Genomic DNA, 26,296 nt, shown 5'->3' on the forward strand with positions numbered 1-26,296 from the left:
TTATTAGGTTTTCCAAAGTGAGGGTCCCTAACACGAGCATTTCCATCAAGGAATGGTGGCTAAAAGTGCAACGTGCACTGCGTTAGAGCATACCGGGGCGCATTGATCTTGGACTAAAAATCATTGCATGGGGAAAATCACGCATGTACCCCATGTAGTATGTTCTATGTACTTCATGCAGCAAATATCCCTGCAATCCCAAATCATAATTAGGATGTATTTAAAAAAAAGGCAATATAAAAAAAAGGCAAAGTGCTGGGATTGCCAAAGGGCACATCGACAGCATGCATACGGTACAAACATTCGCTGATATCACTGCATGCGAGAATTTGTTGGAATCTGTTGTCACTTTTTCGGAAAACAAGGGCAGAAGAAAACATCCCACAATTTGAAATCTTGCACAGCGCATCATCGATCAGTAAGAACGACATTGTGTCACAGTGGATCAGACGCTGTGAAGGAATTCTGGACGACCAGGATATTCCGCTACCACATTGCACGAAAACCCGAACTTAGTAAAAAAAAAAAGAAATTCTGGCAAGACGATTGGGAGCAGACTGGAGAGTTGAGAACAGCAAACAAACTCATGAAAGACGCACCTTGTGAGGCCACGGCCTTTAACAAACTCCAACGTTACCTCGAACTTTTTCCTGATCAAAACTCAAGGAGTGTGTTCATGCTTTTCCGCCTGAATGCATTTAAAACTAAAGACCGGCTTCGAGCATGGTCGAGTAACTCAAATATGGACCCACTATGTAGATTTTGTGCAATTGAAAAGGAGACATTAAAACATTTGATGTTATTCTTTCGTGAATTGAGGCCAGTTAGAACAGCACATTTGGACCCATTGCTCTCAAAATATTCGTCCTTAAGTGCAGATGAATGGGGGCTGAAAATGTTCAAAGGAGTGGATAGGAAGCTAATATTCCCAATGTTCTTGCTTTTGAAAGAGATCGAAAAACGGTTGATGGTTAATTACTGTAGTGACACATGAAGACAAGCAGTAAAGCTGGCGAGATCTCAGACAATACTGATGATTTGATGTACAATATGGGAAGAGGGAAAGTTGTGAGTCTGTTGATATTTTAAAGGTTTGTTAAACCAATAAAATTAAAAAATATTTATTTATTTTTTATTAAAAAGGCAGTATTTAAAATACAAATACCACATGTTTTTACCATTACCACCTTATTCTTTATGAGGTCCTTTTCAATTGATTATTTCCGCTGTTGCTGGTATGCCGTTTAGCACTGAAGTTGTGGGTGTTTGGGTTTCATACATCTACCTGTGAACGCACAACTTCCAAAAAGTGTACACTCCTACGCTGGAAAGTGTGCGGTGATAAGCACCTTCCTATAACTTAAAAACATTTCCGTTGGCTGCCCACAGGATGCGGTCATTTCATCTTAAAGAGAAAGAACATTTGTAGCAGTGCACACTTCTGATCTGCAATCAAATTGACAAGGTAAGATTCAGTTCGTGCAAAATATAGGTTGGCCGCTTCTTTTAGGAAATATGACTGCTTGCAGGTACCTTTCCACAAGTATTAGCACTTGGTAATTCTAAAGGAGGAAGTAATTACATGTTCACAGAGGACTGAATCATTTTATAATTTAAAATGTGTGGAACATGCATCAAGTTATCATTATTGTTTCTTTGAAAAATGGCAAGATATATTCTACGACATTGAACCGTGCATTGATGGCATTATAATTTTTACAACATATTCATTATTATTTTAATTTAATTTGCGGATTTTATCCTGCATGTTGCCATCTACAACCTCTTAACTCTTTGCATGTGTGTGTGTGCGTCAGTGCACATGTGTGTGTGGGCTACAGGGGAGACCGTGGAAGTGTAGAGTGAGTCTAGCAATTAGGGTGTAGGACCTCTTCCCTAGACACCCATGAGTAGATGGTAAAGCCTCCATAGGGGAGTCACCTATAGAAGGTATGGGGTTGTGGGCCAATTTTAGGCATCTGACTAGCCAGTAATTGCAATGTAAAATATCGGCTTAGGCATTAAAATGAGGGTCCAAGCGTACTCCAAAAATGGTACTTCATCATCCAAATGAGTTTCTCTGTGGGCCAACCTAGAGGCGCTGCCCATGTCCACAGTCTAGCCATTTGCACAGAGAACCTCATCCAGGTGAAGTACACATTTTGCACTTGATGTTTGTTTGTATGTATGTATGTATGTGTGAGTTTGGCATTTTTATTCGGTAAATAGATAAACAAAGTGAAAAGGTGTGGCACCAACCCCAGATGCTAATCCCTAAAAAAGGACAGGGGAGGGATGTAATTCTGTAGCTACAGTAAGACAAAATGTGACAGTCTCTAGAATCATGGCCAAATTACTTTATTTAAACCCTTGAGTGAGTTGCCTGTAATTGCGTTGTCAGCTAGCTTCAGGAAAGCACAGCCTGCGACCCCTGTAATTAGTTTTCAGGAACAAACACTTCACTGAACTGCGCTCACCCACATCTCCAACTTTCTGACCACTGCGCACCACACGCTCACCACTCCTCCATCCTCATTCTGCTTGATCTCTTTCTGACCACTGCGCACCACACGCTCACCACTCCTCCATCCTCATTCTGCTTGATCTCGCTGCAGCATTCTACACTGTGGATCAACCCTCCCTACTTGACGCCCTCTCCTCCCTTGGTTCCAGGATACTGTACTAGACAGGGTGACGTACTGCCGCTATGGCCACCCCTGCTCCATCTCATGGGACTCTAACAACTCATCTGCTATATCTCGTTCAGTGAGGATCACCAAAGGATATGTCCTTGGTCCACTCCTCTTCCCTGGCAAACTCATTGTCATCCTCATGCTCTTAATAACACCTCTTTGATGACAACACCAAGATTGTTTTCTCTTTTTCCTCATTAACCTCCGCAGTCTCAGGACACATCACCTGCTGGCCCACAGCTGCATGACATTGGTTAGCTTTTCACTACTTGATGGATAACTCCTCTAAAATGGAAGTCATCTTTCTCCCTGCTTCCAATGCCAACTTCACTCTCCTATCCCCAGTTCCTTCCCTTCTGACCTCCTTACTCCCTCATTCAAAGTTCACAAGTTTGGAGTCCGCTCTGACAGCGACCTCAGACTACATTATTACGACCATGGCTGCTGCTGCTTGGATCAACCTTCTTACTGTTAGGAACATCTGCCCACACCTAACACATCAAACAGCTAAAACGAATCACTACATTTGTGCACAGTAAATGGGACTTATATTCGTGCCCACTACTTGGTTTCCCCCTCTATTCCTTCTTTCACCTAAATAAAGTCTTCAACTTCTCTGCACCCACCTGTTAAAATCTATCACATCTTGCTGACACCATGCTGCATGGCTCCTCCTATGTACTGACACAAAAATGGATAGCTGTTAGGCATCCGCTTCTGTGCATGCACGACAGGGATCCCAGGGTGCAGGCACCAGCCTTACCTGTGCAAGGAGCCTGGAGGTTGTACCTGTGATGGCGCAAATGGCATCACAGTGCTGGATACACCGGAAGACCGATGGGCTCCCTGCTTCCTCGATGGCCCGTGCAGATGGGCGCCGCCATCTTGTGATCTGGGCTCATGTGCATGGAGCCATGGTCACGGCTCCATGCATGTGCATCAGGAATCTTTCTAGCATTGCTAGGCGACAGGTGGAAATTACTGTGCTATCATATGGGGCTATTTAAGCTTGACTGAGACAGCAATGCTTGTGTCTCATCTTCTCATGTGGTGCTTCACTCCCTTTACTTCCTCTTCCCTCCGTCTCATGTTCTTGGAGTTCTGTTTTCACCCTTGTTGCTCTGTACCCTCTTTCTTGCTGCTCTTTACCCTTGTTCTTCTCTCTTGTTCTTTTGGTCTTCACGACGTTTCTTGTCAGCTAGATCCTTTTCCTTCTGCCCGGTGGTTCCTGCTCCTTCCAGCCTTCTTTGCCATCTGGTGTTTCGGCTCGGTGCATTGTACCGTCCTTGCATCACTACCATCCTGGGCATCACTCCGTGGCACAGGTAGGTTTGCTCTGCTTCCTCCATGGTGCTTTAGTTCATAGTAGGGGAATCTGGCCAGTTGTTCTGTGCCATTTGCTCCTCTTTTATCCGGGACTTCTGCAACATGTAGCGTTGCCGCCATCTCACCATGCCAGGATCACAGGTACGAGGCACCAGCGTCCCGAAGTTCTTGACAATAACTCTCCATTAAAAAAACGTGCTCTGTTCAAGTTTCTACTACTTGTGTTAAAATCTATCAATAGTCTTAACAGCAAAGCTTCATCGACTGTATCTCTCATTCCTCTCACCCTCAATCTCTTAGATCATCTTCTATCCACATACTTTCCACACACACCCGGTGCCTACTCCCACTTCTATTTCTTCTCTCTACTTGCACCGCAACTAGACTGCCCTCCTCCCCAGCCATTAAAGCCATCCTGACAAGTGATCTGTTCGAACACTGACTTAAACTCTGCTTACTAACAAGCAAGGGGCATCCCCTACCCTCCCTCAACATCAGACTGACAGACTGCTGTGAGTAGCCTGATGGTATTTTCAATCCTACTCCCCTGGGATACTCAACGCAGGTGACCAGGGAAAGGCCATTGCTTCTGGATTCTTGCCCTGGGGGTGGACAAACGAGGGAGGATCACCTGGGTGGAGGGCCCATGGGGAGTGAGAGTGGGATGCCTTCAGGTGAGACACAGTATCCCCCTTATCCTAATGTCAACCAACCTAGCCCTCTCCTGAACTTTATGGGTTATTTTAGGTCCACTCCCCTTCTTTCCTCTCTTGGGACACCTGACAGTACTGTGACGAGGAAGAGAGAGAGAGAAAAGAAAAAAAAAAAAAAACAGGACACAGATCACAGTAAAACACAGGGAATCCAGAGGCAGACATGGTGGGACCCGAGGACAAGACATGTGCAGCAGGAAGTCACCCGTGTGAAGTGGGAGCAAAAGGAAGTGTATCGCGGCATGAACACCAAGGACGCTGTTCCCGGCCTCGCAGAGGCATTGAAGCCACCTATGCTGACCCAGCTTCTGTCCCCATGCGAGCGGGGCTTGCAGAATCCAAAGCAGCAGCCAGAGGGAAGAATGAAAGCAGCAAGTACCGCCGGAGCAAGATGCCTACAACCGGTGAGTGCTGTGGAAGTTACCCAGAGATCGGGGTGCTCTGGGCGGGCTGCGAAGGTTGAAAAGAGTGCTGAGGCAATAAATACCTTAGCTACGAATTGAACTAGGAAGTTAAATTAATGAATGAAAGCCAAGTGGCGCGTAAAAGCAGCAAACATGCTGTTTTGCTTCAAAAGTGCACAGAAAATATTTCATAGCCCCAGCACACAAAATGAATACACCGTTAGCACTGGAGGGCAATTATATACACAAACACTCAGCTAAACCTTAATATGGCCCTTTATTCACAAAAAGCATACATGAATGAATAAATGCAGTAAAAATAATAAATTAATGTTTAATGACTACACATATAAGGAATGTAAAGAGTTTAAAAATACTTCTCATATCGCCAGGAATGCACTGGAAACCCCTGAAACAAACAGGCAGAGAGATCCTCGCGTCAACCGGCATGCAAGCAGTGCATCCACTCTTCCAGAGAAGCTTTCTCCCTGACTGTCCCAGTGCCCCTAATTTTAAGCCTCCCACAAATGCGTGATGGCATTTTCCAGATCTTTCTGGCTTTCAAAGTCTCTGTCAACATGTTTTCTAGTGGAATAGTGCAAACCATGTTACGAGTTCACAGCAAATGCAGCTTTCACTGATGTCTGAAGAAAATGTGCACATTTCGTTGAAGCCTGAAGAAAATGTCCATTATGGCTCTGGGAGCACCCAAAATGCACTGCGCACAGACGCCATGTTTTAGTCAAATGCATTACATTTGCTAACCTTGAATACCAAACTGAATGAAAATAGCAAAACTGCTAATATTGAATACCGAACTGAATGAAAATAGCAACACTGCTAAAATTGAATTCCGAACTGAATGAAAACAGCAAAACTGCTCATATTGAACAGCAACCTGAACCCAAATAGCAAACTTGCTAATGTTTAATCATGTACTGAAAGAAAATAGGAAACCAAAATTGAATGAAGGTCTGATAAACTGTTTGAATATCAAACTGCTAAAAGGAGTACTAAAGATTCCTGGTTGCGCAATCTGCAATGGGTGGATTGTGTGGTCTGACAACTGTGCCAAGACCAGAGAACACCTAATCAACCTGCTGCAAGGAGAATTAAGGGTTTCTGGTTGCGTGACCTGTAATGGGTGGATCGTGTGGTCCGACAACTGCACAAGACCAGCAAACACCTATATGCTAAGAAGGAAACCTACTATTGTGTTAAAAGGAAAACTACTATTGATGCATTTAAGGCTTGTGGAAGGGAGCCCTGAGCTGTGAAGAATTGTTGGAACTTAGCTTAAAGACAAAGCTTCAAGATACTTCCTTTTGAGACATCTTTTGATATTGAACTTGGGGAAGGGTATCCTGGCATTTTAAAGGGATTGGAACTGTACAACCTTAAATCCAAATGATGGTAACTGGAACATTGTGGTTAACTTGTTGATATTTGAGGAGGCAAAGCTTAAGAATAAGTTTGAGCTAGAAATAGCTCAGAACTTTACTTTTAGAACATTGCTTAATTGTTGGTTGACCTCCCTACACATTGTTTTTATAGTAGTTGTGAGGGCAAGCACAGGGTGTGGACACATACAGATATTTAAGTTGAACTTACTGACACTGGCTATCCTTAGTTTCTTTAGGTAGGGAAATCCCACCTTAGAATAGGGCAAGTTAGGCCTACCACCATCCTGACATTTAAGTTAATAAAGGTATTTTCCTTACATTGAATCTGTTGTCTGTGTCTCCTTCCACGATGCCAACCTCACAATGCCCACACCTTGATATTGGCACTCATGGATGTAAATATGTATATTGCTGCTGTAAATATTGCAGCACTGGGCACTTTATGTTCATCCTATTTATGTTTGTTCCCCTGTCGTTATCCCTGGTTCATGTCTAATTTTGCCACACCTCCATCATCTGGTATACTCTCACCCCACAGGCATCGCATATTGTAAAGGTACCCTACCCCAGGATGACTCTGTCATCTCTAACTGAATCTTTTGGAAGCAATTTGTGGTCAAACTGACAATGATAGTGCTGAATGAGTAGAAATGATAATACAAGGTATGGGGATATTTTCTCAAGGTCTCAGGCATTCTCTCTGACTACTACTGTCCACTGTAACTCTTCTGCGCAGCCTCATCAATAAGTCTACCAGAGAGGAGAGCCTTGACTACCCAATATTTGGCATCCGTTCTAATTTTGCAGTAGCTCAGACATTAACCCAATACAGTTTTCAATATTCCATGTGCAGGGCATCCGTACTCTTTCCTTCTTTTTCATAGCTGTATTTCACTGCTACTATTTCCTAGTATAGCCTTCATACTCTTTTCTAGCATGCCAGCCCTGTCCTTCTAAGTATTTATTTCTATTCGTTCTAGTATGTCATTCCCTGTTTGTGTTGCAGGACATTCCTTCTTTTTCTTGTATGTAATGACTACACTTGCCTAGAATGTCATTCCTACTTTTTGTAGTATGTCATCCCTACTCTTTCCTAGTATGTCATACCTATTATTTCCTGGTTGGCATCCCTACTTTCCTAGTATGTCATTAATACTATTTCTAGTATTTCTTCTTGCCTTTTCTAATATGCCATTCCAACTCTTTTTTAGTATTTCTTACCTCTTCTTTCTAAAATGTAATTCCTACTCTTTCCTAGTATATCATTGCAACTCTTTCCTAGTACACCAATCAAACTAGGAACCAGTGGCAATGACATACTAGGAAAGACACGTTTATCTAGGGGTAAAATATTTCAATCTGTGTTTCAGTCTCTTTATTACTCTTGATAAACTAAGCTCATTTCCTTCTTTTTATCACATTTTATTTATACCAACACAAATAGTACTCAACGTGGAACCGGCTGACGCACTTCCCTGTAAGATCAAAGCCCCCGATGAAACAGTGCTGAGTGGGTGACATTAATATTGTATTTATTCACATTTATTTCAAAAGCTGCCGAAACTCCAATCCGGTATTTAGCACGAACCTCCATACTACACAGGTATGATTTAAAAGGATTTGATTTAAAATTTAACATCTTACATAGTCATCGACCAGTGCCCTTAATATTTTTTCGGGCTATCAAACATGCAATTCAAAGTGCATTAGTACAGTGGAATACTTGTGTATATCTTAAAGTGTGATCCGAGCTGCCAATTTTGTGATAGTTTCCATGGTAGGGGCCCAACTTTCACTCCAGTGCATCCCCCTCGCACTGTGAGAGTCATGCATTTAGGTCTATGTAACTTCTCAAAGATTTTCTATTTGGAAAGGTTCTTCAATTTCTTCTTTCTGTTGATGCAATCCTGATCAGGTCCCATCAAATTTTCTACATGCCATCTTCTTGGGTTTTCCAGTGTTAAATTATTAGTGTTTTTCCTGTGCCCCGGTTTTTTTTTATCGGACACACTGGGGGAACTCTGGTTGTGGAAGATGTTCAAGGAGAACCCGTTCCTGGTTGAATCGTAGGTTGACATTGCACCAAAGGCTGATTATTTTCATAATCTCCTCCCAGAATTACGTACCTTCTCAAAGCTTAACCATCAAACAGGATAGGAATACCTCCCCTTTGCCACACTTCCAGCTGTTGTTGTCTTTACTCTGTGATAGTTTCTTCACTTTGGATGGCCAGCTGTACATCCAATAGAAGTTTCTGGTGCCTTAACCTCGAATACCTTCTGATGTGAATCAATGAGATGTCAGATGAGGTCCTGTTCCATCTGGCAATGGAGATGTTGGTCCCCAGTTTAGTTCCCAATCCAATGTGTATTTTTGCAAATCAGCCCGGTTTGGCTTGTTTTGGTGCATGGCACTTCTTTTCACATTTTCTTGGATTACCTTTACAAATATCTTCAAGCACGTTTGTAGTATGGGGGGAGCGGCCCACGACGTTGTTCCAGAAGTCCAGGCTACTTACTCTTAAGAGGAGATAGTAACCCAGTTCACTGACCCAGAGATCATAAGACTGTGCAAATGACTTGAAGGTTTGATGGTGTTTTTGGATAATTGGGGGCCTCTTGTGATCCATCTGCGCTTCCTTCCTAGTCAGGGGTTTTCGAATTGTAGCGATATTACAGCTATTCCAGATAAATGATTCCTTTTAAAAAATAGAACTGATTTCCTATTCACCTGCATGTATTGGATAGTCGGTTTTTATAAATGTGTCATGTATTTCTACTTTTTAGGGTGAGAGTTTTGCGCACCATCCCCTTTCAAATGTTACCTACTTTGATGTGAAGTCTGAAGGGGTGCTCAAGATTCTCCCATCTTGATGCAGAAGAGTGCTGCTGAGATAGGATTTGATTAATTTTATATACACGTGTCATATACTAAGCTCTGCACACAGGAAGCCTGGCATAACTTGACCATTTGTTCTCCCTCCAACAGTGTGCGCGGACCACCAGACCTGCTAACACTGCCCTCCTTTTCATGTCTTAATATATGCTTGTCATTTATCAAGTATAAAGCTAGCTGGGAAGCAACAGAGCACTGAATGTCGGGGCATAGCCAGAGATTTGCAAGTAGGGTGAAGGATTAGCAGATCCACCAATTCCTACCCTTAGCTATCCCTTCAGCTCCTGTAATATTAGTTAATAAATGTTCCAGCCATATAATACTACTAGACAAAGCGTCCTCTGAAAGACTGCGCAGACCAGGAACTAATATAAGAACAAATGACGAGGTGTAGATATTGGACAGATAAGCTTACCTTGTGAGAAAGTGTGGTGCACGATGCAAATATTAGATCTACCTCCCTTTTATCCATATGCTGTAGGTTGTAAAATCAGGACAGAGGACTCAAAGCTGCTGGCCCTTCCCTTTGGAGACCTAGCTCCGACCCTATAGAACAATTCTCTCTCGAGGGAGATAAAGAAGACGATCTATATAAATAACCTGACTTATATGATTTAAATATGTCAACAGGGTCAGTGAGTATGAGCAGGGTGGGACACACGCCACTTGGTACCTGCCACTTTGGGAGCCCAGCACTTGGTTCTCAGGGGCCTGGTAGCAGTACATGAAAAGACAGCGGAGGATATTGACTTACATAAATCAGTTCTTTGTGATTTAAAATTTCAATGGAGAGTCTTACATAGTTTGTTTGTGAAAAATAACAGCAAGGGTGATAATCCCTCTATAAATAGGATAGGAGAGTTGGTCCTCAATATAGAGGGCGAGGAAAGTAAAGAAAATTCAAATATAGATGTTATTGAAGTAGTACAAGAGGCCCAGAATGAAATGTTAGTAGAAGAAGCAATTAATACAACCTCTCCCTTGAGATCAAAAAAGGGTAAAGAAAAGAAACAGAAGACAGTGGCCAAAAAAGTCAATGGAGGGTGTGAAAAGGAGTCAGTGGTTATGGCTATCAAGGAAAGAGGAATAGCAAATATAAATAGTAGAAAGCTAAAGGAAGGAGAGAAGGGGAAGTTTATAGGGAAAGAGAAGGATATACATGTGAGCGAGAGCCTGCAATTTACCATCAGAGAGTATGAAGATGATCTACTGGAATTAGAAGAGAAGAGTACAATCTCGGAAAAGAAAGTAAAACGCAATACTCTGAATATTATAGATTTTATGATTAGTAAAGTAGGAAAAGCAATGTTAAGCACTTTAGAGGAAAGCTTAGAAGTAAGGGTAGATAATATGGTGTGTTAGGTTTTGTTATGTTATTTAGCTTTTATAAATAGCTGGAACCTCTGAAGACGAAGGATAGGGGCATCCAATGGAAATAACTTATTTGGTGTATGGAATGTATGAGTTAACAAATCTAATTCTCATCCACTTAATAAGCAAAACATTTTGCTTCAAATAATCACAAATGGCAGACATTGATCGGATTGAATTTCCTGATCTAATGAAAACAATTGAAGTGATCATACATTTCAAAGCAATTGGTGTTATGAACTTTAGTTTGGAGGAAAGGATGTATCTTCGGTTAACAGCATTTCTGCAAGAGAGCAACAAGGGTGAAGGTTAACGATATGCAGAAACATTGAGGGACCGGGGATATGGGAAATTACATGAAAATAAGGTTCTGCAAGGAAGATGGTAATGGCCTTATAAAGGTTATTTTAAACAGTGATACTGATAGTTGGCCATGGCTCCCCAGAGCATTACAGAGTGAGGTAAGACTTCAACCCTAAAAGGTGTCGTAATGAAAAGCTGCTGCTGCTCTCATGGAATGAGGTTTTTGTAGCTGTTTAGTTATGAACAATCAGATCGATTTCCTATTTCAACATTATATATTGACGATGCAAGAAACATGGTTGGTGGAGCAATCTACAGATGGGTATAAACGTATTATGAACTCTGGTTGTAATGGTAACTGGGGAGATTCAGAGAGTGCCTTATTATTGCAGGAAAAAAACTAATTTGTAATAGAACGATTTGGGGTAGAGAGCAACAGCGGCTTGGTCCTGACAGGAGTCTTGTCTCAGGGTCCCCTATTGTAAGGGGTAACATATTTAATAATATGTGTATATAGTACTCCGGGAGGAGTAGTCTTTAAATCAATTGCTAGAGAGTTGGACTTTTTTTGAGTAATGGATAAGCTACAGCAATAATACGAAAATCCTATTATGTAGTGACTTGAACACTAAATTCTCTGGCAAACAAGAAATTATTCTGGAAGAAAGATGTGGTAACAAATTTGATCTTAATATACCTGTATTGGAGAAAAAGAAATGTGACAAGTTTGGGAAGGAATGGCAATGCCTCCTAAATGAATGGGTTCTGTACATATTGAATGAGCAAGTAGTGGGTGAGAGACCAGGCCAATGTACACTGTGTAAAGGTGATAGAGGTTTCATAGTGCAGTACATCTTCCACACGCAAGATCTCAAGAAATAAGTAGTTTAAATATAGAGGGTCTCTCTGTGACCTCTCTGTGACCTGGGATCCTGTCCAAAGGATGATAAAAGATTTGAAAATGATGGGGGTTTAGCATTAACAAAAAGGCAACAGGCTATTTGGTGGGGGGGGAATATTGAGGTTGAGACCTCTGTCGTTAAATAAAAAGATAGTCTCAAAAGTGTGCTGCTAACCCATGCAAGGTAACTATGGGAAAAGGGTTAGGAAGATTGCACCCCTACAATATAAATATAGCAAAAAGAAGAAAGTGAGCGTCGTCGTTAGATTCGAAAGTTAACAAAATATGGGAACTTGGAGAGAAAGACACAGATCTTATCAATTTGAAAAACTAAAACAGAGGTAGAGAAATTTGGTAAAACTGCAAGGCAAAAATATAAAAACAGTTTGGAAACTGAAGCTAGAAGTTATACGTAGGGGAGATTCTAAAGCTCTGTTTGAGACAGATTCGGGAAGACTATGCAAATAATGTAAATCAGCCCCATAAAGGCAGTTACATGGCATCAATATATTAAAGTAAACATTTGCCAATAGTTCTGAGTGGGCGGTCTCTACTGAGATAGACAAGGAAATCATATGGAATGTTAAATTTACTTTTGAAAATATGTTAGAAAATATAAATCGATTAAAACATTCTAGAGTACCCGGACCCGATGGTCTACTGAAGCTCATCATAAAAAAAAAAAAATAGAATGGGCGACTACTCTAGAGCTACTCTTGAAAAAAGTAAGGAAGACCAACTTCTGGGTAGATTCATTGCTCATTCCTACGTCTAAGAAGGCTAAAGGAAAGGTTCCTGGATTGTACCGATTTATAATATTCCTGGATGTGTCCAGCAATGTTTTTGCACGAATCCACCTGGATGCACTTAATAAATGGATAGACGAACAACAAAGCTTGTCCACGTTCAAACAGGATTTAGCGGTGGATGCAGAACAAACATTAACATTCTTTTGGTTAGAACATTAAAAATGGAATATGAAAAGAAAGACAAGTGACCACTATATGCATCCTTTCTGGATTTCTCGACTAAGTATGATAGAGTGAATAAAGCACGGCTATCACAAAGGTTAAACATCTGGGGAATAGCAAGGGTTTGTTGTAATTAATTATATTACTCGATACCAATACAAAGCAAAAGTGAGATTGGTTGTGGAAGGAAATTTCACAGACAACCTGTTAATTGAGTGTGGGTTAAAACAAGGCTGTGCTCCGGCACCATGTCCATTTAACATATATTTAGCTGACCTGGAACAGAAATTGACTTTCACTCATAATTTCCCCCCTAAATCGGGCAACCACCATTATCCAGCTTTCTTGGCGTAGGCCGATGATTTAGTCATCTTCGATCAAACCAGAGCGGGATTTCAGTGAATCCTTGACATACGCCCAGGATAATGACCTTGTATTCAACTACTCTAAAAGTAAGATCATGGTGTGGGGCCAACAAAATAGGACAACATCTAGGGCAATATGCTGGTCTATCTATAACAGTTAACTGGACCCAGAATATTTATATCTCGCCCTATAGCTATAAAGCAATGTGACCGAGGTAAAAATTAAAGAAAAGTTATAAACCAAGGCATGAACTTTAATGGTGATAATGAGGTGCTCTGATAAGAAGTATTGGGGTTACACTCTTTGTCCTCTTATCGAGACATATAAAATCAAAATAAAACTGACCATTCTTCATAGCCTGGAAACAGGAGCATCTGTTTGGCAACTATGGCTAAACAGGCTAAACAGGGTGGAAGGGCGTCTCTGGAGATCTGCCTTGGAACTCTAGAATTTGGTACAGATACAATGGATTAGGCTGGAGTTATGCTTGACCTCTCTGGAAACACTATTACATTTAAGAAGAACGACTATTGGGTACAAATGTGGATGGCAGAGCGCAATACCATTTGGAACATGCTTTAAGAATTTATAGTGGCAAGCCCAGATAGTCCTCTCACTGAAGAGGAATGTAAAAATGTCATGTCTGATGGCGGCTATACATGGCGAGAGGATACTACCAGAGATGATGTGGGACATGCCCTAACTGATAGTCAAATTGAAAGCACAAAGAAATAATCATTTGAGTAATATATCCAAATATTAAAGTTTTTAAAAGTATATAAAACTATGTGGCACCATGGGCCTCATTACAAGTTTGGTGGTGCAAGAAATAAGTGGCAGGAATTCTTTTACGGGCAATTTTTGCGCCGGTAACAGAATTACAGCTGCTTTAGCTGCGCTGCCCAATTATAGGTTTTGGCGGCCTTAACACTGATGGAATTACCACGTGATAAATGCACCGATTTTGAGAGGCAAAGTAGCAGATTCACTTCCAGTTTGTTACCGGAGGAAATTCCTCCACTTTAACTCCAGAAATCATTGGAATTAATGCATAAAAATTGTGCCGGTGGTAAATCTGCCAAAAATCCTGATGAAGTCCTATGGACTCCAAAACTGGAGAAGTGCACCTTCCTACCACCACTTGTAATCATGTGGTAACTCCACGGGACCAAGTGGGATAACGGTTATCAAATTTGGTGGCTATTCAGCAGATTTATCACCAAATTACCTCCAAATTCGTAGTGAGATCCCATGTCCCTTTCCGGGAAAAATACAGCCATATCTGGTAAGATTTCCCAGTAGGCAGTATAGATGGATGTATTTTAGATTCAGGGCCAATTGCTTGAGGGAACTTGAGGTTTGGGGTCTGCTGAATAACCTAACAGCGGACAACCTCATGTGTCGGATTTGCAAGAGGTAACCTGAATCTTTGAAATGCCTCTTCATCTACTGTATGGGAGCACAATTGCTCAGAGATTAAATCTTTGGGTGTTTTGTGAATGAAGTGAAGTGCATGCATGCAGAAAAATTTTGGGAACAACTTATGCCCAGGACTCAGCTCTCCATAGTCCTAGCGGTTATGCAATGTTGGGAATTGATTATTGATTTTGAAATGCATATTGGCATAAAGGTGACATAATCCATTGAAATTGCCCTCGTAGGTGTATGGGTTATTTCCAGCAATCTATGTACTTCTTGTGCTTCCCTACTATTTGCTCATTTGCACAGAATGAAATCTGAAGAAAATGAAATTAAAATTAATGTATATAAAAAAGAATGTTTGAGAATATTTGTATATGCTGAAACTTTTAAACGTTATATAATGAAGTTCTGTGGTTTGTTTTAATCTGGTTGTTGCACCTGTTTGTGAAATTTTTATTTTAAAACTTTCATACAACATAATAAAAGGCCAGATATATGTGTGTCCAATGCAGTCATGCGCAGTAGTGACTGCCTGCTTCACCTGTTGTCACTGCTAGAGGGAGCTGTTGCATCAGGAAATATAGCAGGCCAGCTGTACGCTGTCCGTATTAACACTCTGAGCATTTCTCTCTTCTCGCACTTGGCCCGTGTACACAAGCTTCAAACTAGTATTACAATAAAAGAAAATTATGTTTTCTTTTGTTGACTTTCATTTGAACGAAGTAGAGCCTTTCCCCTCTGATCAGCGTGTATCTTACCCTCTCTTATACCTGGGTGGCACTTGCTGTTCTGCAAATTGTTAGAGTGTGACAACCGGCTCAGACTGGCCTATAGGGCAATAGTGCAATGCCTGAATTGAAAACCCCAAATGATAGTATGGGCCAGTTTTTTTTAGGGAAAGTGGGCCAGTTGTTTCACAAAAGTGGGACAGTTTGGGGAGTCATTTCACTCTGCCGCTAGCAGTTTTGACATTGTAAGACAACAGATATTCTTTCAAATGCACTATTTGCCACACATGTTACCCAAAAATTCCCCATGGGGGTCTTCTCAAATAGTCACAAAAGGATTGAATTGTCACTTGCAACTGTGGGACACTTTTTCATTGGTGCCCGAGCCAATGTTTTGCCCCAATCCGACCCTGCGTGGCAACTGTGACAGTTTTCAGCTCTGAAAATCACTGAAACCTTGCAAAGAACGAACTTGTTTGTTCTATTTCAGGAAACAACGAGGAAGATGGAGAATACATTTCTTGTATTTATATCTATGCTCAACTGGCATTATCTGCAAGGTAAGAAATTACAGTCAATGTCGCCACAAGATTTGAGTTCTGCTGACATTCTCTTCCTTTCAGTTTGAATTCAAACCTGCTTTCAAATTCATGTATTCATTAAATTAATGAAAAGTTATTATTTAAATGTATACATATATATATGAGTTGGTGATAGCCACTCTGTAGGTATGGTTGAGTTGGACTCCCATAAGTAGATCGCTTTTGAGATAAGAATAACTTATAGGCCTTTTTAATAAAATTGTACAAAACCCTTCAAATACAAAATGCATGCAATTCTTACTTTTTTGGAAGGTTTTGTGAAGTTTTAGCAAGAGAGGGTAAACTTGTAAAGATGACCCAAATTTTGCATCAATTGTTCGAATTCTCATATAGACCTGTGTCTTTTTACAAAATAATTAACACTGGATGAATGTAGACCATACTTGGACCTATAGGTGGTGTATGGGCCAACTGGACTCCCTTTGGGTTTGGTGTAAATCCATCCAGTGTTTTTTGTATATACTGTGACAAATCAATAGATGTCGTCACTTCTCCCTGTCTGGGTGCCCCTTTCCATGAGGCCAGGGAGGTGACGCTGCTACCCGATAGTCCCCCTAGTGGTGGTACTTAGCAGAAGGATCTCATGGGGGGGATCCCCACAGAAAGCAGGGACGACTATCAAGGGAGAATGCGGTATACACCACTCCAAACCCCTCACCTACGCCACCATTGCCTTGTCACCCCATGTACATGTGTCATGTAACCAAAATTACAAGTACTGGGACAAGAAAGAATCTAGCCAACCCAAGGCAGAAGTATAATACAAATACTGAGACTAAGAAGAGTCTAGTCTACCCAAGGGAGGACGAGAGAACATGTACTGAGACAAGGAGGCAATGCAAAAGAACGAAGAGAACTCCTAAACCAATAGTAAACATTCTAGTGTTTCCCGAATTCCTATTGGTCAAGTGACATTCAAAAGATGAGGGAAAACAGGAAAAGGAGAACAGCCCTGCTAAGAGGAACCGCAAGCATGGGGAATAATCAAGCAGCCACTGAATCGAATGACTTGCAGACAAGTTTACCGAGGAAGAAGAGGTGTCCTCGAGTGCTTCAGCGTGGAGGGACCATCCAGCCAGACAGAACCGCAGAGATTCAGACTGGAGAAACCCTAGAACCGTACGGGCAGGTGAAGACATGTATGCTGTTTGTCACCAAATTCTGCAGAGCAGCCACAGCTTTCGAAAAGGCAAGGGAAGCCACAAGAAGGCCAAAATGGATCTCAGGTTTGACAGGTTGATCAAGTACAGTGTCTACACAACTAGCCCCACTAGCCCACTCCTCACCTGATGAATCTGTTGGAGACGCAGTAGATTAGTCTGTAGAACTTTCCTTCTTCTTTTCTCTCCAGGTGGTTCTTGTAGACTTGGTTTCGATCTTGTTCTTGGATTTGAAGATAGAAGGACGGGCTCGCCTAGAGTCCACTTTGCCAAAGAGGCTATGTGCCCGGCAGCGGAGACTCCAGGGAGCCCACCTCAAACCAGGGAAAAACCGGATGAAAAAACCCTGGTAGATCTTGATATGGATGGTAGTTGATGCAGTCCGTAGAGAAATCCAGTAAGAGTGAAGGCAAGAGTAGTATTGCCTAAAAGTACCAGAATGCACTGGTTGTTGTCGTAGTAGGCGATTGCCTGTTGTCCAGGTAGAGGTCCAGCTGGCGTGCGGATAACACACGGATATAGTGGTACATAAGGAATGGACTGTGTGTTGGGAACACACTGCTCCAACGGTAGACACTGCTCACAGAAAACAATGAAAACTGGGGAACCGCCCCGCGCGGGAGAGAGTACAGCAGTAGCAGGAAGGGCTGAGAGAGATGCAAACAGGTTACGGTGACAGACGCCGCACAAGCGGAGAGGAAAGTAGTCCAGAACGGAAGGAGGCAAGGAGCCGTTCGAGTGGGAAGCAGCCCACTAACAAACGACCAACAAGGTAGGCAGAAACCGGGAAGGGAACACAAGAGGGAGCGTAAGCAAACTTACTCGCGGGAACAAAGTAAGGAAGTTGCAACGCACAGGTGCTTCTCATCTGCTGGTCTTTAAGGTGGCTAATACTGGAAGACTAGAACGCGCTGTGCGTTGCATGGAATAATTCAGTCCTTCTTCCATATCGACCATCTCCTCCATACTTTCCATGGGCGATATGTGACAGTGGAGCACAAGCTAGCCCAATACCAACCCGAGAGCGTCGGTAAGCCCCAGAGACCACTCTGCAGTATTGGCCAAATAGGGTCTGTCAAACACATACTTCTCGGCAGCTATAAAAGAAGTATAGTTATCCTATAAGGGGCTGGTCTCAGTCACTTAAGGCGTAGCCAAACCTTCATTAGCAAATCAGGCAACAAGATGAGGAGGCAGAGGCAGAGGCAGGAGGAGAAGGAAGAAGAAGTAGAGAAAAGTCACAAGGGACCTACCTGGAAGGGAGGCATTCTCCAGGAACCTGATAGTGAAGAAGTCACTATGGATAATAAGGAATGCTGCTATTTTGACTGGAACGTTACCTTTTGAGTTGAATTGGGAACTTTTCTGCTTCTTGGTACTACAACCTGGAACTTTCTTTTGTGCCTTGGAGAGGGATTGAGACCTGGGGAAGGGAGCCATTCCCTCAGGTAAAGATCTCACCAATGATTGGATCTGTGATCTGCTGTCCAGAAGAAGGGAGCCATTCTTCTGGACAGAGAAGATCCTCTACCTCTTGAGTTTAGTTTTCAGTGTAAATGACTGAAATAGGACTTTAACACTGGACGGTGGACTCTTGATTTACACTGACATCGTGACCGAATCCTTAGTATTTTTAGTTGGGGCAGGGAAACCCCTCTTAGAATCAAGGAGAGGTACGTTTTCTCTTTATTTCTGGTACAATAAAGGTTTATGCCAACAATCATGCCGCCTTCTACACCTTTGAAATACCCAAAAAGGTAGGCAAAATTCCATAAGGCTATATTGTGCTATATTGACAGTTGTCCCAAAGGAGAGAGTCTTTGGCTGATGGGCCACTCCTTCCTCCAGGAAGGGAAGATGCTTCTGCAGCCTTGCACACTGATTTTCTCATCTCCTCTCCCCTTTGCAGAGTATCTCCCGGCAGGCCCCCAATTCAAAAACATATATGCTTCTCTAAAAACATACAACACGAGATCCAGCCAATCTCACACTGCCATTCTAGAAACATGCTGACAACTGTCTCTCATTCTTACAAATCAAAATGCTTTCTTCCTGACAGGTCAACATTGTTTTTTTCACCTTCTTCCAGAATAGTTAGGCCACACTGCTGCGTGATGCAAACATGATTTATTCACTCAAACACTAGCGTTCACGTGCACTAAAACAAATAAACACGATTCAATCTCTCACTGAAATAAATGTAAAAGTTTTCTTTTTAAAACTAAATCACATTAAATATTTTCTTATTTTTAAATGTAAAAATGAAATGTATTGAAATGACACATTACCTGTTTTCTGAATGCCTCCTAGTCATCGGCATTGACTAGGAGGGTAGGTCACACTCTCCCTGTTAAAGAAACCGAGTATCATTAATTTTGGGGGACTTATTTTCTAAATCTCTCAATTCCGAGATCATGTACATAGTCGAGCTATGTATAGATATTTGGAAAAACAAAGTTGATGTGATGGCCAGCCCGCGTTTGAGGATTCTTTTCTCTTTTTTCCTAGGCCATTGGCCTGTGCATTGTCAGGAGAGGGCTCAGTGACTCTCTGTTCCTGTGGTGATCCTGTCGTGGAGGATGACAAGGGATTGCCCCATTGTGTGATGGGTAGATGCATGAAATTAATTGTGGGATCACTTGTCAGGAGAAACGGCTGGGGAAGGCTAATGCCTTAAAACCTTGATGACGTCTGCAATCTTTTTGAGCCCTTCCTAGGCATTTGTTGCTCTACTAAGTTGGCCAGCAGAGCCTAGTTGTGTGTTCTCTGGGTCAAAATATTCCGTCTAGGGCAGTTTGCGTCTATTCCCATTTTTCATGGCATTGGGAGCTACTTTATCTGTGGCAGCACCAGCCCATTCTGCAGGAGTGCAACATGAATGTCAGGTCAAAAGGGGTCAGGTACTCTGGATTTTTCATCACCCATCTAACCTGTGGCCCCTTTTGATAGACTAGCATGTCTAGGTGAGCCAGGAGAGGGGAGGTGGCTGTGTTGTTGCCCGACTCCTATTACCAACTCATGCCCAATGGTTACTCTTTGGGGGCACCTCCCTCTCTGTGAGATGCGGCCTGTTCTGGGGTACATTTAGCCTGGCAAAGCCTAGGATATGTGTCTAAGAGGGCAGTGCTACTTTATACATAGATTAATCAACCCAGGACAGACATTTGCAAGGCTGAAAGGACAACTACATACCTGGTTTGTTGTGAAAATATGGCCAAATGCTCCAACCCCAAGGCTGTCAGGGCTATACTGCACAGATAATCCCTAAAAAGGGTGAAACCAGGTATGTTGTTGTCATGGCATCCTTGCAAATGTCTGTCTTAGGTTGATTAAGCTATGTATAAAGTAGCACTGCCCTCTTAGACAAAGACAATTTCCTGGAGAAAAAGGTTTGCATTTGAGCTAATTCGCATACACACAAAGCCTTGCTTTTGTGGCTCAGAACTGGAGGTGAACTTGCAGTGATGGCTACTAGGTGGCGTTGTGGAATGTGTGACTTGGCTCCAATTGACTTTCCATATATATATATATATATATATATATATATATATATATATATATATATATATGTATATATATATATATGTATATATATCATAAATTCTCATTTCTGTCTCTGTCTCTCTGTCTCTTTCTCTCACACTCTCTCATTCTCTCTTTCCCTTCTCTCTCTCTGTTGCCCGCTTGTGCAGTTCCTGAGGGTGTGTGTTCTGTTATGCTGTTTTTCTGTTCCCCCTCCTCCCTCAGTCATGTTGGTTTTGTGGATCCTCTGAAAAGTATTGGCAAGATATTTATCATCTTCGTAATGGACCATTCCACCGGGTAGATGGAAGTGGTGATGTTATAGTCATTCAACACCAATGTGATGGCGGAGACTGTAATAAGGAGTTTATTAACGTTTAGACTCCCTGAGGTGGTGGATCTTGAACACAGAAGTACAGTTTATGAGTAGCATAATGCGTTCCCCCTGTCGGATCAGGAGTGTGCACCACCCCCCTCCCAACACAAGCTACCAGTCGGAAATCAGCAGACTCTATGAACAGTTGAATTTGACCAAGTGTTTGTTTAACGTATTTGCAGAGAAGCCTGAGCAGCAGAGGGAGAAATGCCTGCCTACTGTTTGCTTTTGGCTTAATACCTCTGGATCTGACTCGATTCAGTCCCTTGAAGCTCTTTCCTGGGTGGCAATTCAAAAAACCTCTTTAGCTGACTGTAGGCTTGGAGGGAATGCAGGTGTGTGAGGACCAGGACAAAATTTCCATATGTACTAAACATGAGGTCCCTTGTGACTTTTCTCTACTTCGTCTTCCTTCTCCTCCTGCCTCTGCCTCCTCATCTTGTTGCCTGATTTGCTAATGAAGGTTTGGCTACGCCTTAAGTGACTGAGACCAGCCCCTTATAGGATAACTATACTTCTTTTATAGCTGCCGAGAAGTATGTGTTTGACAGACCCTATTTGGCCAATACTGCACAAGAGACCTTAATTAACCTTAATAGATTTACACCATGGGTCCCAGGATGTCTTGACCAATGTTGCGTGCTTAAAGCCAGTTGCTGATGAGGCACTGTAGCCCGATGTGACCTGAATCACTGACCCCCAGAGAAGGCTTGTCATGGAAGGAAACAAAGGCCAGTAAGGGAATAAAGAACCAACTAATGCAGGTTCCACACCCAGCCTTTCTCTCAGAACTGGTGAGCAGGTGCTTCCTGTTAGACTGCCATGTTCAGGATAGAAAGGAAAATATGCAAGGAAGAGCAGTCTCTTCTTAGATAGCCTACAGGCAAGGCATGCCTGGGCTAGCGCCTATCAATGATGAACCTAGACCTGGCAACTAGGAGCAACGAGGCGGGCTGTTTTGGAAGAAGAGTGGTCTCTAAGAACATCGCTTGGCATCAGCATGTATTGCGGAAACATGGGGCCACTGGTTCAAGAGGGTCTATTAGCCTCAAAGTGTATGCTGGGAATCAAGAGCCCCTGCATCTAGGGAAAAAGACAAAATGGCAGGTCTGCGGCGGTCCTCATGAAGTGTGAAGTGTGATGCCAAAACAAGCTACTTATAGATCTATCAAACCTTGATTGATTGTTATTCAATCACAGTCCCCAGTTGTCTCATCCATTGTTATAAGTATCACCAAAAAGTGCCACCTTTGACTGACTCCAGAGAGGCAGATGTTGTTTATGCCATATACACTGACCCTCTCAGAATGACGTTCCTAAAACCAAGAGGTCACAATTTCAAGTTAATGAAGAAGAAGATGGTCAATCTTTTGTTTTCAGACGTAAGTCCAAAGTATTTGTTATTGGTAGTAATTCCTAATGTGTTTTCATGTAATCAATTCTTCTGTACGGATGTCAAAAAAAACAAAAATTCAAGTTGCTGTGAAGTTGGGGTACAGCTTTGAAAGTTTTACATTTACACGGATATTTATATATTAAAAAAATCATAAAAATGAAAATGTTACCTCTTCTTCCAATGTTGTCATCACACAACATGAGGGAGTACTACCACTAACAGTAATCTGCATTTGACCAGGATATGCCATCAGGGATCTATTCAATATGAGAAGTTAAGATAATAACACTGATAAAGAGGAAATATTGTTTCTTAAGAATTTATTTTGGTCATTAATATTAATTTAAAAATCACATATGCTAATACTATTTACTTTTTTGCAAATTGTCACACATATAATTAATGAGTTGAGGTGAATATTATCAAGAAGTAATTGATGACAAACAGAACCTACAACTTTGTTGAACATTTTTTATGCTGAACTATAATAAAATACTTCTCGTATCTACTAATTACCCAAAATATTAATGTATTGATATGTTTCATATTTTTGGAAAAATTAAAAAACGGACTTTGAAAGGCGTTGACTGTTAGCAGAAGAATAGGTGTGCAGGGGACAGGAGTAGCGTTACTTTTTGATACTATAATATAGCAGATTAGATTTTCATCTTATGTGTCAGGGATGTTTTACCTCCCCAAGCACCCTCAATGTTGAATACATATGTCCTTAACAATTGAACACATTATTAATTAGGTGTGCTTGAAGGAATATATATTTGATAGCTGTGTACTAATATCTTACTTTACTCCAGTAAACTGCAAACAAAGCACCTAATGTAATTGTCACAGCTAAACCAGAAATATTCTCCTTTGATCAAACCACTGTCTCTTATAAGGCTTACGTGCTGTCTAAAGAGGGCATCCCTATGGACCCAATGTAGGACCCAGCTATCTTTGAAGGCCCACCCCTTCTGTATGCAAAATCGAAGGCTTTTTTGGTCTGGCCATCTTCTCTCTGAAGTTCGTAAGTTACGGCACTCTGGTAACTGGCTCAATCACACATAGTTTAATAAAAAAGGGAGTTATTTTTCAATGGGCAATCTTCCCAACGTTGAGAAGATTATTCATGCAATCACTAATACTATGCCTTTCAGACACTATTGGTCCTTTCGTGGTAGTGACGGTTGTTTTGCCGCTGAGCTAGCAAGGCAATTATTAGGAACATCCCACTGATTTTCTTTCATGGACATTGTAGTATGCTAAAAAGACCACTCCTACGAATAATTGTGCAAAATTGTTTTAAAACAGGCCTACACAGCGCAGAGTCACCTTCCATTGGATGCTTGTCATCCAGTAGAAATACAAAACTGACCACTGAAATGTCTCTAAGAAATTGAACATTGGGTAAGAAGGGAGGCCAGAGGTGCTTTTTTCTTTGCCCAGTACAATTTATCTTGAATGTTTATACCTGGAACAAGAAGCACAGTAACCTGTGCTCTAACCTGACACTGTTCTGAAGCTGAACATCAAGAATTTGCACCAACCTCTTCCACTGGACAAGAAATGTATATTTATGGTGTCAATATTTCTTCAAAATGTACAGGGCATTGATGCATGACCAAGGACTTGGTTGGTATATCTCAAAAAGAACCTTAGAAGTTGCAAGGGGCATGAGGCCCGTTCATTTTAAAACCAGCTCCTTTGCAAACTGACATCAGCTCTTCAGCAATCTGTCCACACTTGTCATGACTTTGATGTTAGTCACCACAGAGTGATCCTTTCCACAAACAAACGACATACTCGCTGCTTTTGCTGACGTACAATATTCCAGAATGGCAGGTATATGCAATCTCCTGCAATACGTGTGCACAATCTAAGACTCCAAGACAACCAACCAAAGGGATATTGCTGTAACTGGAAGCAACCTCAGAACCATGGTAGATCCTTTTGACTGATTTCTATGGTGGATTTGCCACATTCCCATAGGTGTGCAGTGTTAAGGGTCGCTGTCAACTATTTCACTAAGATGGCTCAGCGCTCTCTTGTCCTGTCCATTACCACAGCACCTCAAATGGCAAAATGATTCCTTAGAGACATATTCCAACTCCTTGAGCTACCCATTAAAATAATCTCGGACAATGGACCACAAAATATTTCCTACGTGATTAAGTCATTTTGTTCCTTGCTGGACATCAAAAATGCATTATCCTCTAGCTACTACCATGAAAACAAGCAAGTAAGCCCGGTGATGTAACCAAACCCCTGACCAATATCTAAGCTGCTTGAGTGCAGCACCCTGGGATGACTCAAAAGCCTTTTGTGACAATTGCTGCATTTGCCAATAATAATTCACACGCCGCCATTTGGATTTAGTCCATCTTGTTATCCCTATGGCATGTAACCTGAGATTAGCCCTTCTGCATGTGGAGACACATGCTCTTCCGGAGAACAAGTGTATACAAACTCTTCATAAACCCAACAAACCAGCTGCCTGTAACCTTTAGAATGTCCAACATTGGGTGAAGAAGTGGGCAGACCAGTTACGTTATGCAAGTGCAAGATAGGTGCTCAAGTGTGGCCATTGTCCAATAATCCGCTCTCTTCGATGATAACAATGAAACTGGCACAACTATGTACTGGTTGATTATGTGTGCCTTGCATCTTCTATATCGTGGCCTGTCAATTTCAATTGCCTTCCTCCCAGTCTTTGCACTCCCTTTCCCAAACCCTATGTGAAAAACAAGTATTCTGGTCAATCTACACCATATCCAGCTCCTACCAAGGTAAAGGTGTGCCAGAATACAAAGTGGGAGAAATATGTGTGCAAGATAGCGACAAGGTAATTTACAATCATTATGTGGACTCAGAAGGGTGTGGCCAGGGGAACCCATCTCCCGTATTCAAGCATCCTTCTTGACCTGTCTTCTGCACCCTGAGAAACCAGGTTCTCTGAACCCTGGAAATCAGCCTAAGTCTTATGAACCAGAATTGCGTTGGTGAAAGTTTGGGTCTGTGGCCTTTGTGGGCAGCTCGCCTTTCTGTCACAGTGGCTAAGGAGCGCTGATCAAGACTGGGTTCCACTGAGCCATAGAACCGCGTTGCACTGCAGATGTTAGCTGGTGGAGGAAATGATTTACATACGATCTACTTCAGTTGTGAATATTTTCTGGCCATTCCAAAAACCCAGTTGGAGATTAGGCTTTGGCGGATCGACAAACCCAGCTCTATTGAGCACGAGACTTGGATTCTGTACTCTAGATTATACTTTTCAAATCTATGAGCTCTGAATAGAATTTCTTTCAATAGTTGGTTTACAAAGATGTAGGAGAGGATATTGAAATCAAAACCATATGTACCGAGGCAATGTTTTTTCAAATGCTCTGCATAATACGATTGTCAAATCTTCCTTTCAGGAAGATGGGAATTGTCTTGGCGCTCCCCAATAAAACTATTGAACACAAAAAAAGAATGAGGACATGACAGAAGAAAATGGGAAAGGAATGCAGAATGGTGTGGAGGGAGTGGTGTATGAGGGAAGGATAGCTGTTCTGTTTGGTGTGCCGGTTCTTCTGGATCGCCCTCTCATAACCGCCAATCTGTCTCCTTAGCTTTATCTCAGTTCCTTTCCTGTTTGCAAACAATATGAGAGCACAACTGTTCAATAGAGGGGGGTTCTGGCACCTACCAGCCTGCTAGTAACATTTACCTTTGCCTTTCAAGCATTCAGCTAACTGCTGAAGAAGT

At 41.9% G+C, this 26,296-nt stretch overlaps 1 protein-coding gene across 5 annotated transcripts in view; it reads left to right on the top strand.

Annotated features, from left to right (window-relative positions):
* Positions 1-26,296, top strand: part of CD274 (CD274 molecule) — a 210,001-nt gene that overhangs the window by 80,902 nt on the left and 102,803 nt on the right. For 3 of the 5 annotated variants that reach the window (XM_069626019.1, XM_069626017.1, XM_069626015.1), the window contains one exon: positions 15,987-16,056. The exons of 1 other annotated variant lie outside the window; for it this stretch is intronic. In XM_069626019.1, the coding sequence (XP_069482120.1) occupies positions 16,002-16,056 (55 nt within the window). In that variant the 5' untranslated portion in view covers positions 15,987-16,001. Of the gene's footprint in view, positions 1-1,443; positions 1,466-15,986; positions 16,057-26,296 lie in introns of those variants that run through there. One more of the 5 variants, XM_069626016.1, reaches the window with a different exon arrangement.

The sequence above is a fragment of the Ambystoma mexicanum genome, chromosome 6p, assembly GCF_040938575.1.
Source record: "Ambystoma mexicanum isolate Mex_15411 chromosome 6p, UKY_AmexF1_1, whole genome shotgun sequence".
NCBI classification, from domain to species: domain Eukaryota; kingdom Metazoa; phylum Chordata; class Amphibia; order Caudata; family Ambystomatidae; genus Ambystoma; species Ambystoma mexicanum.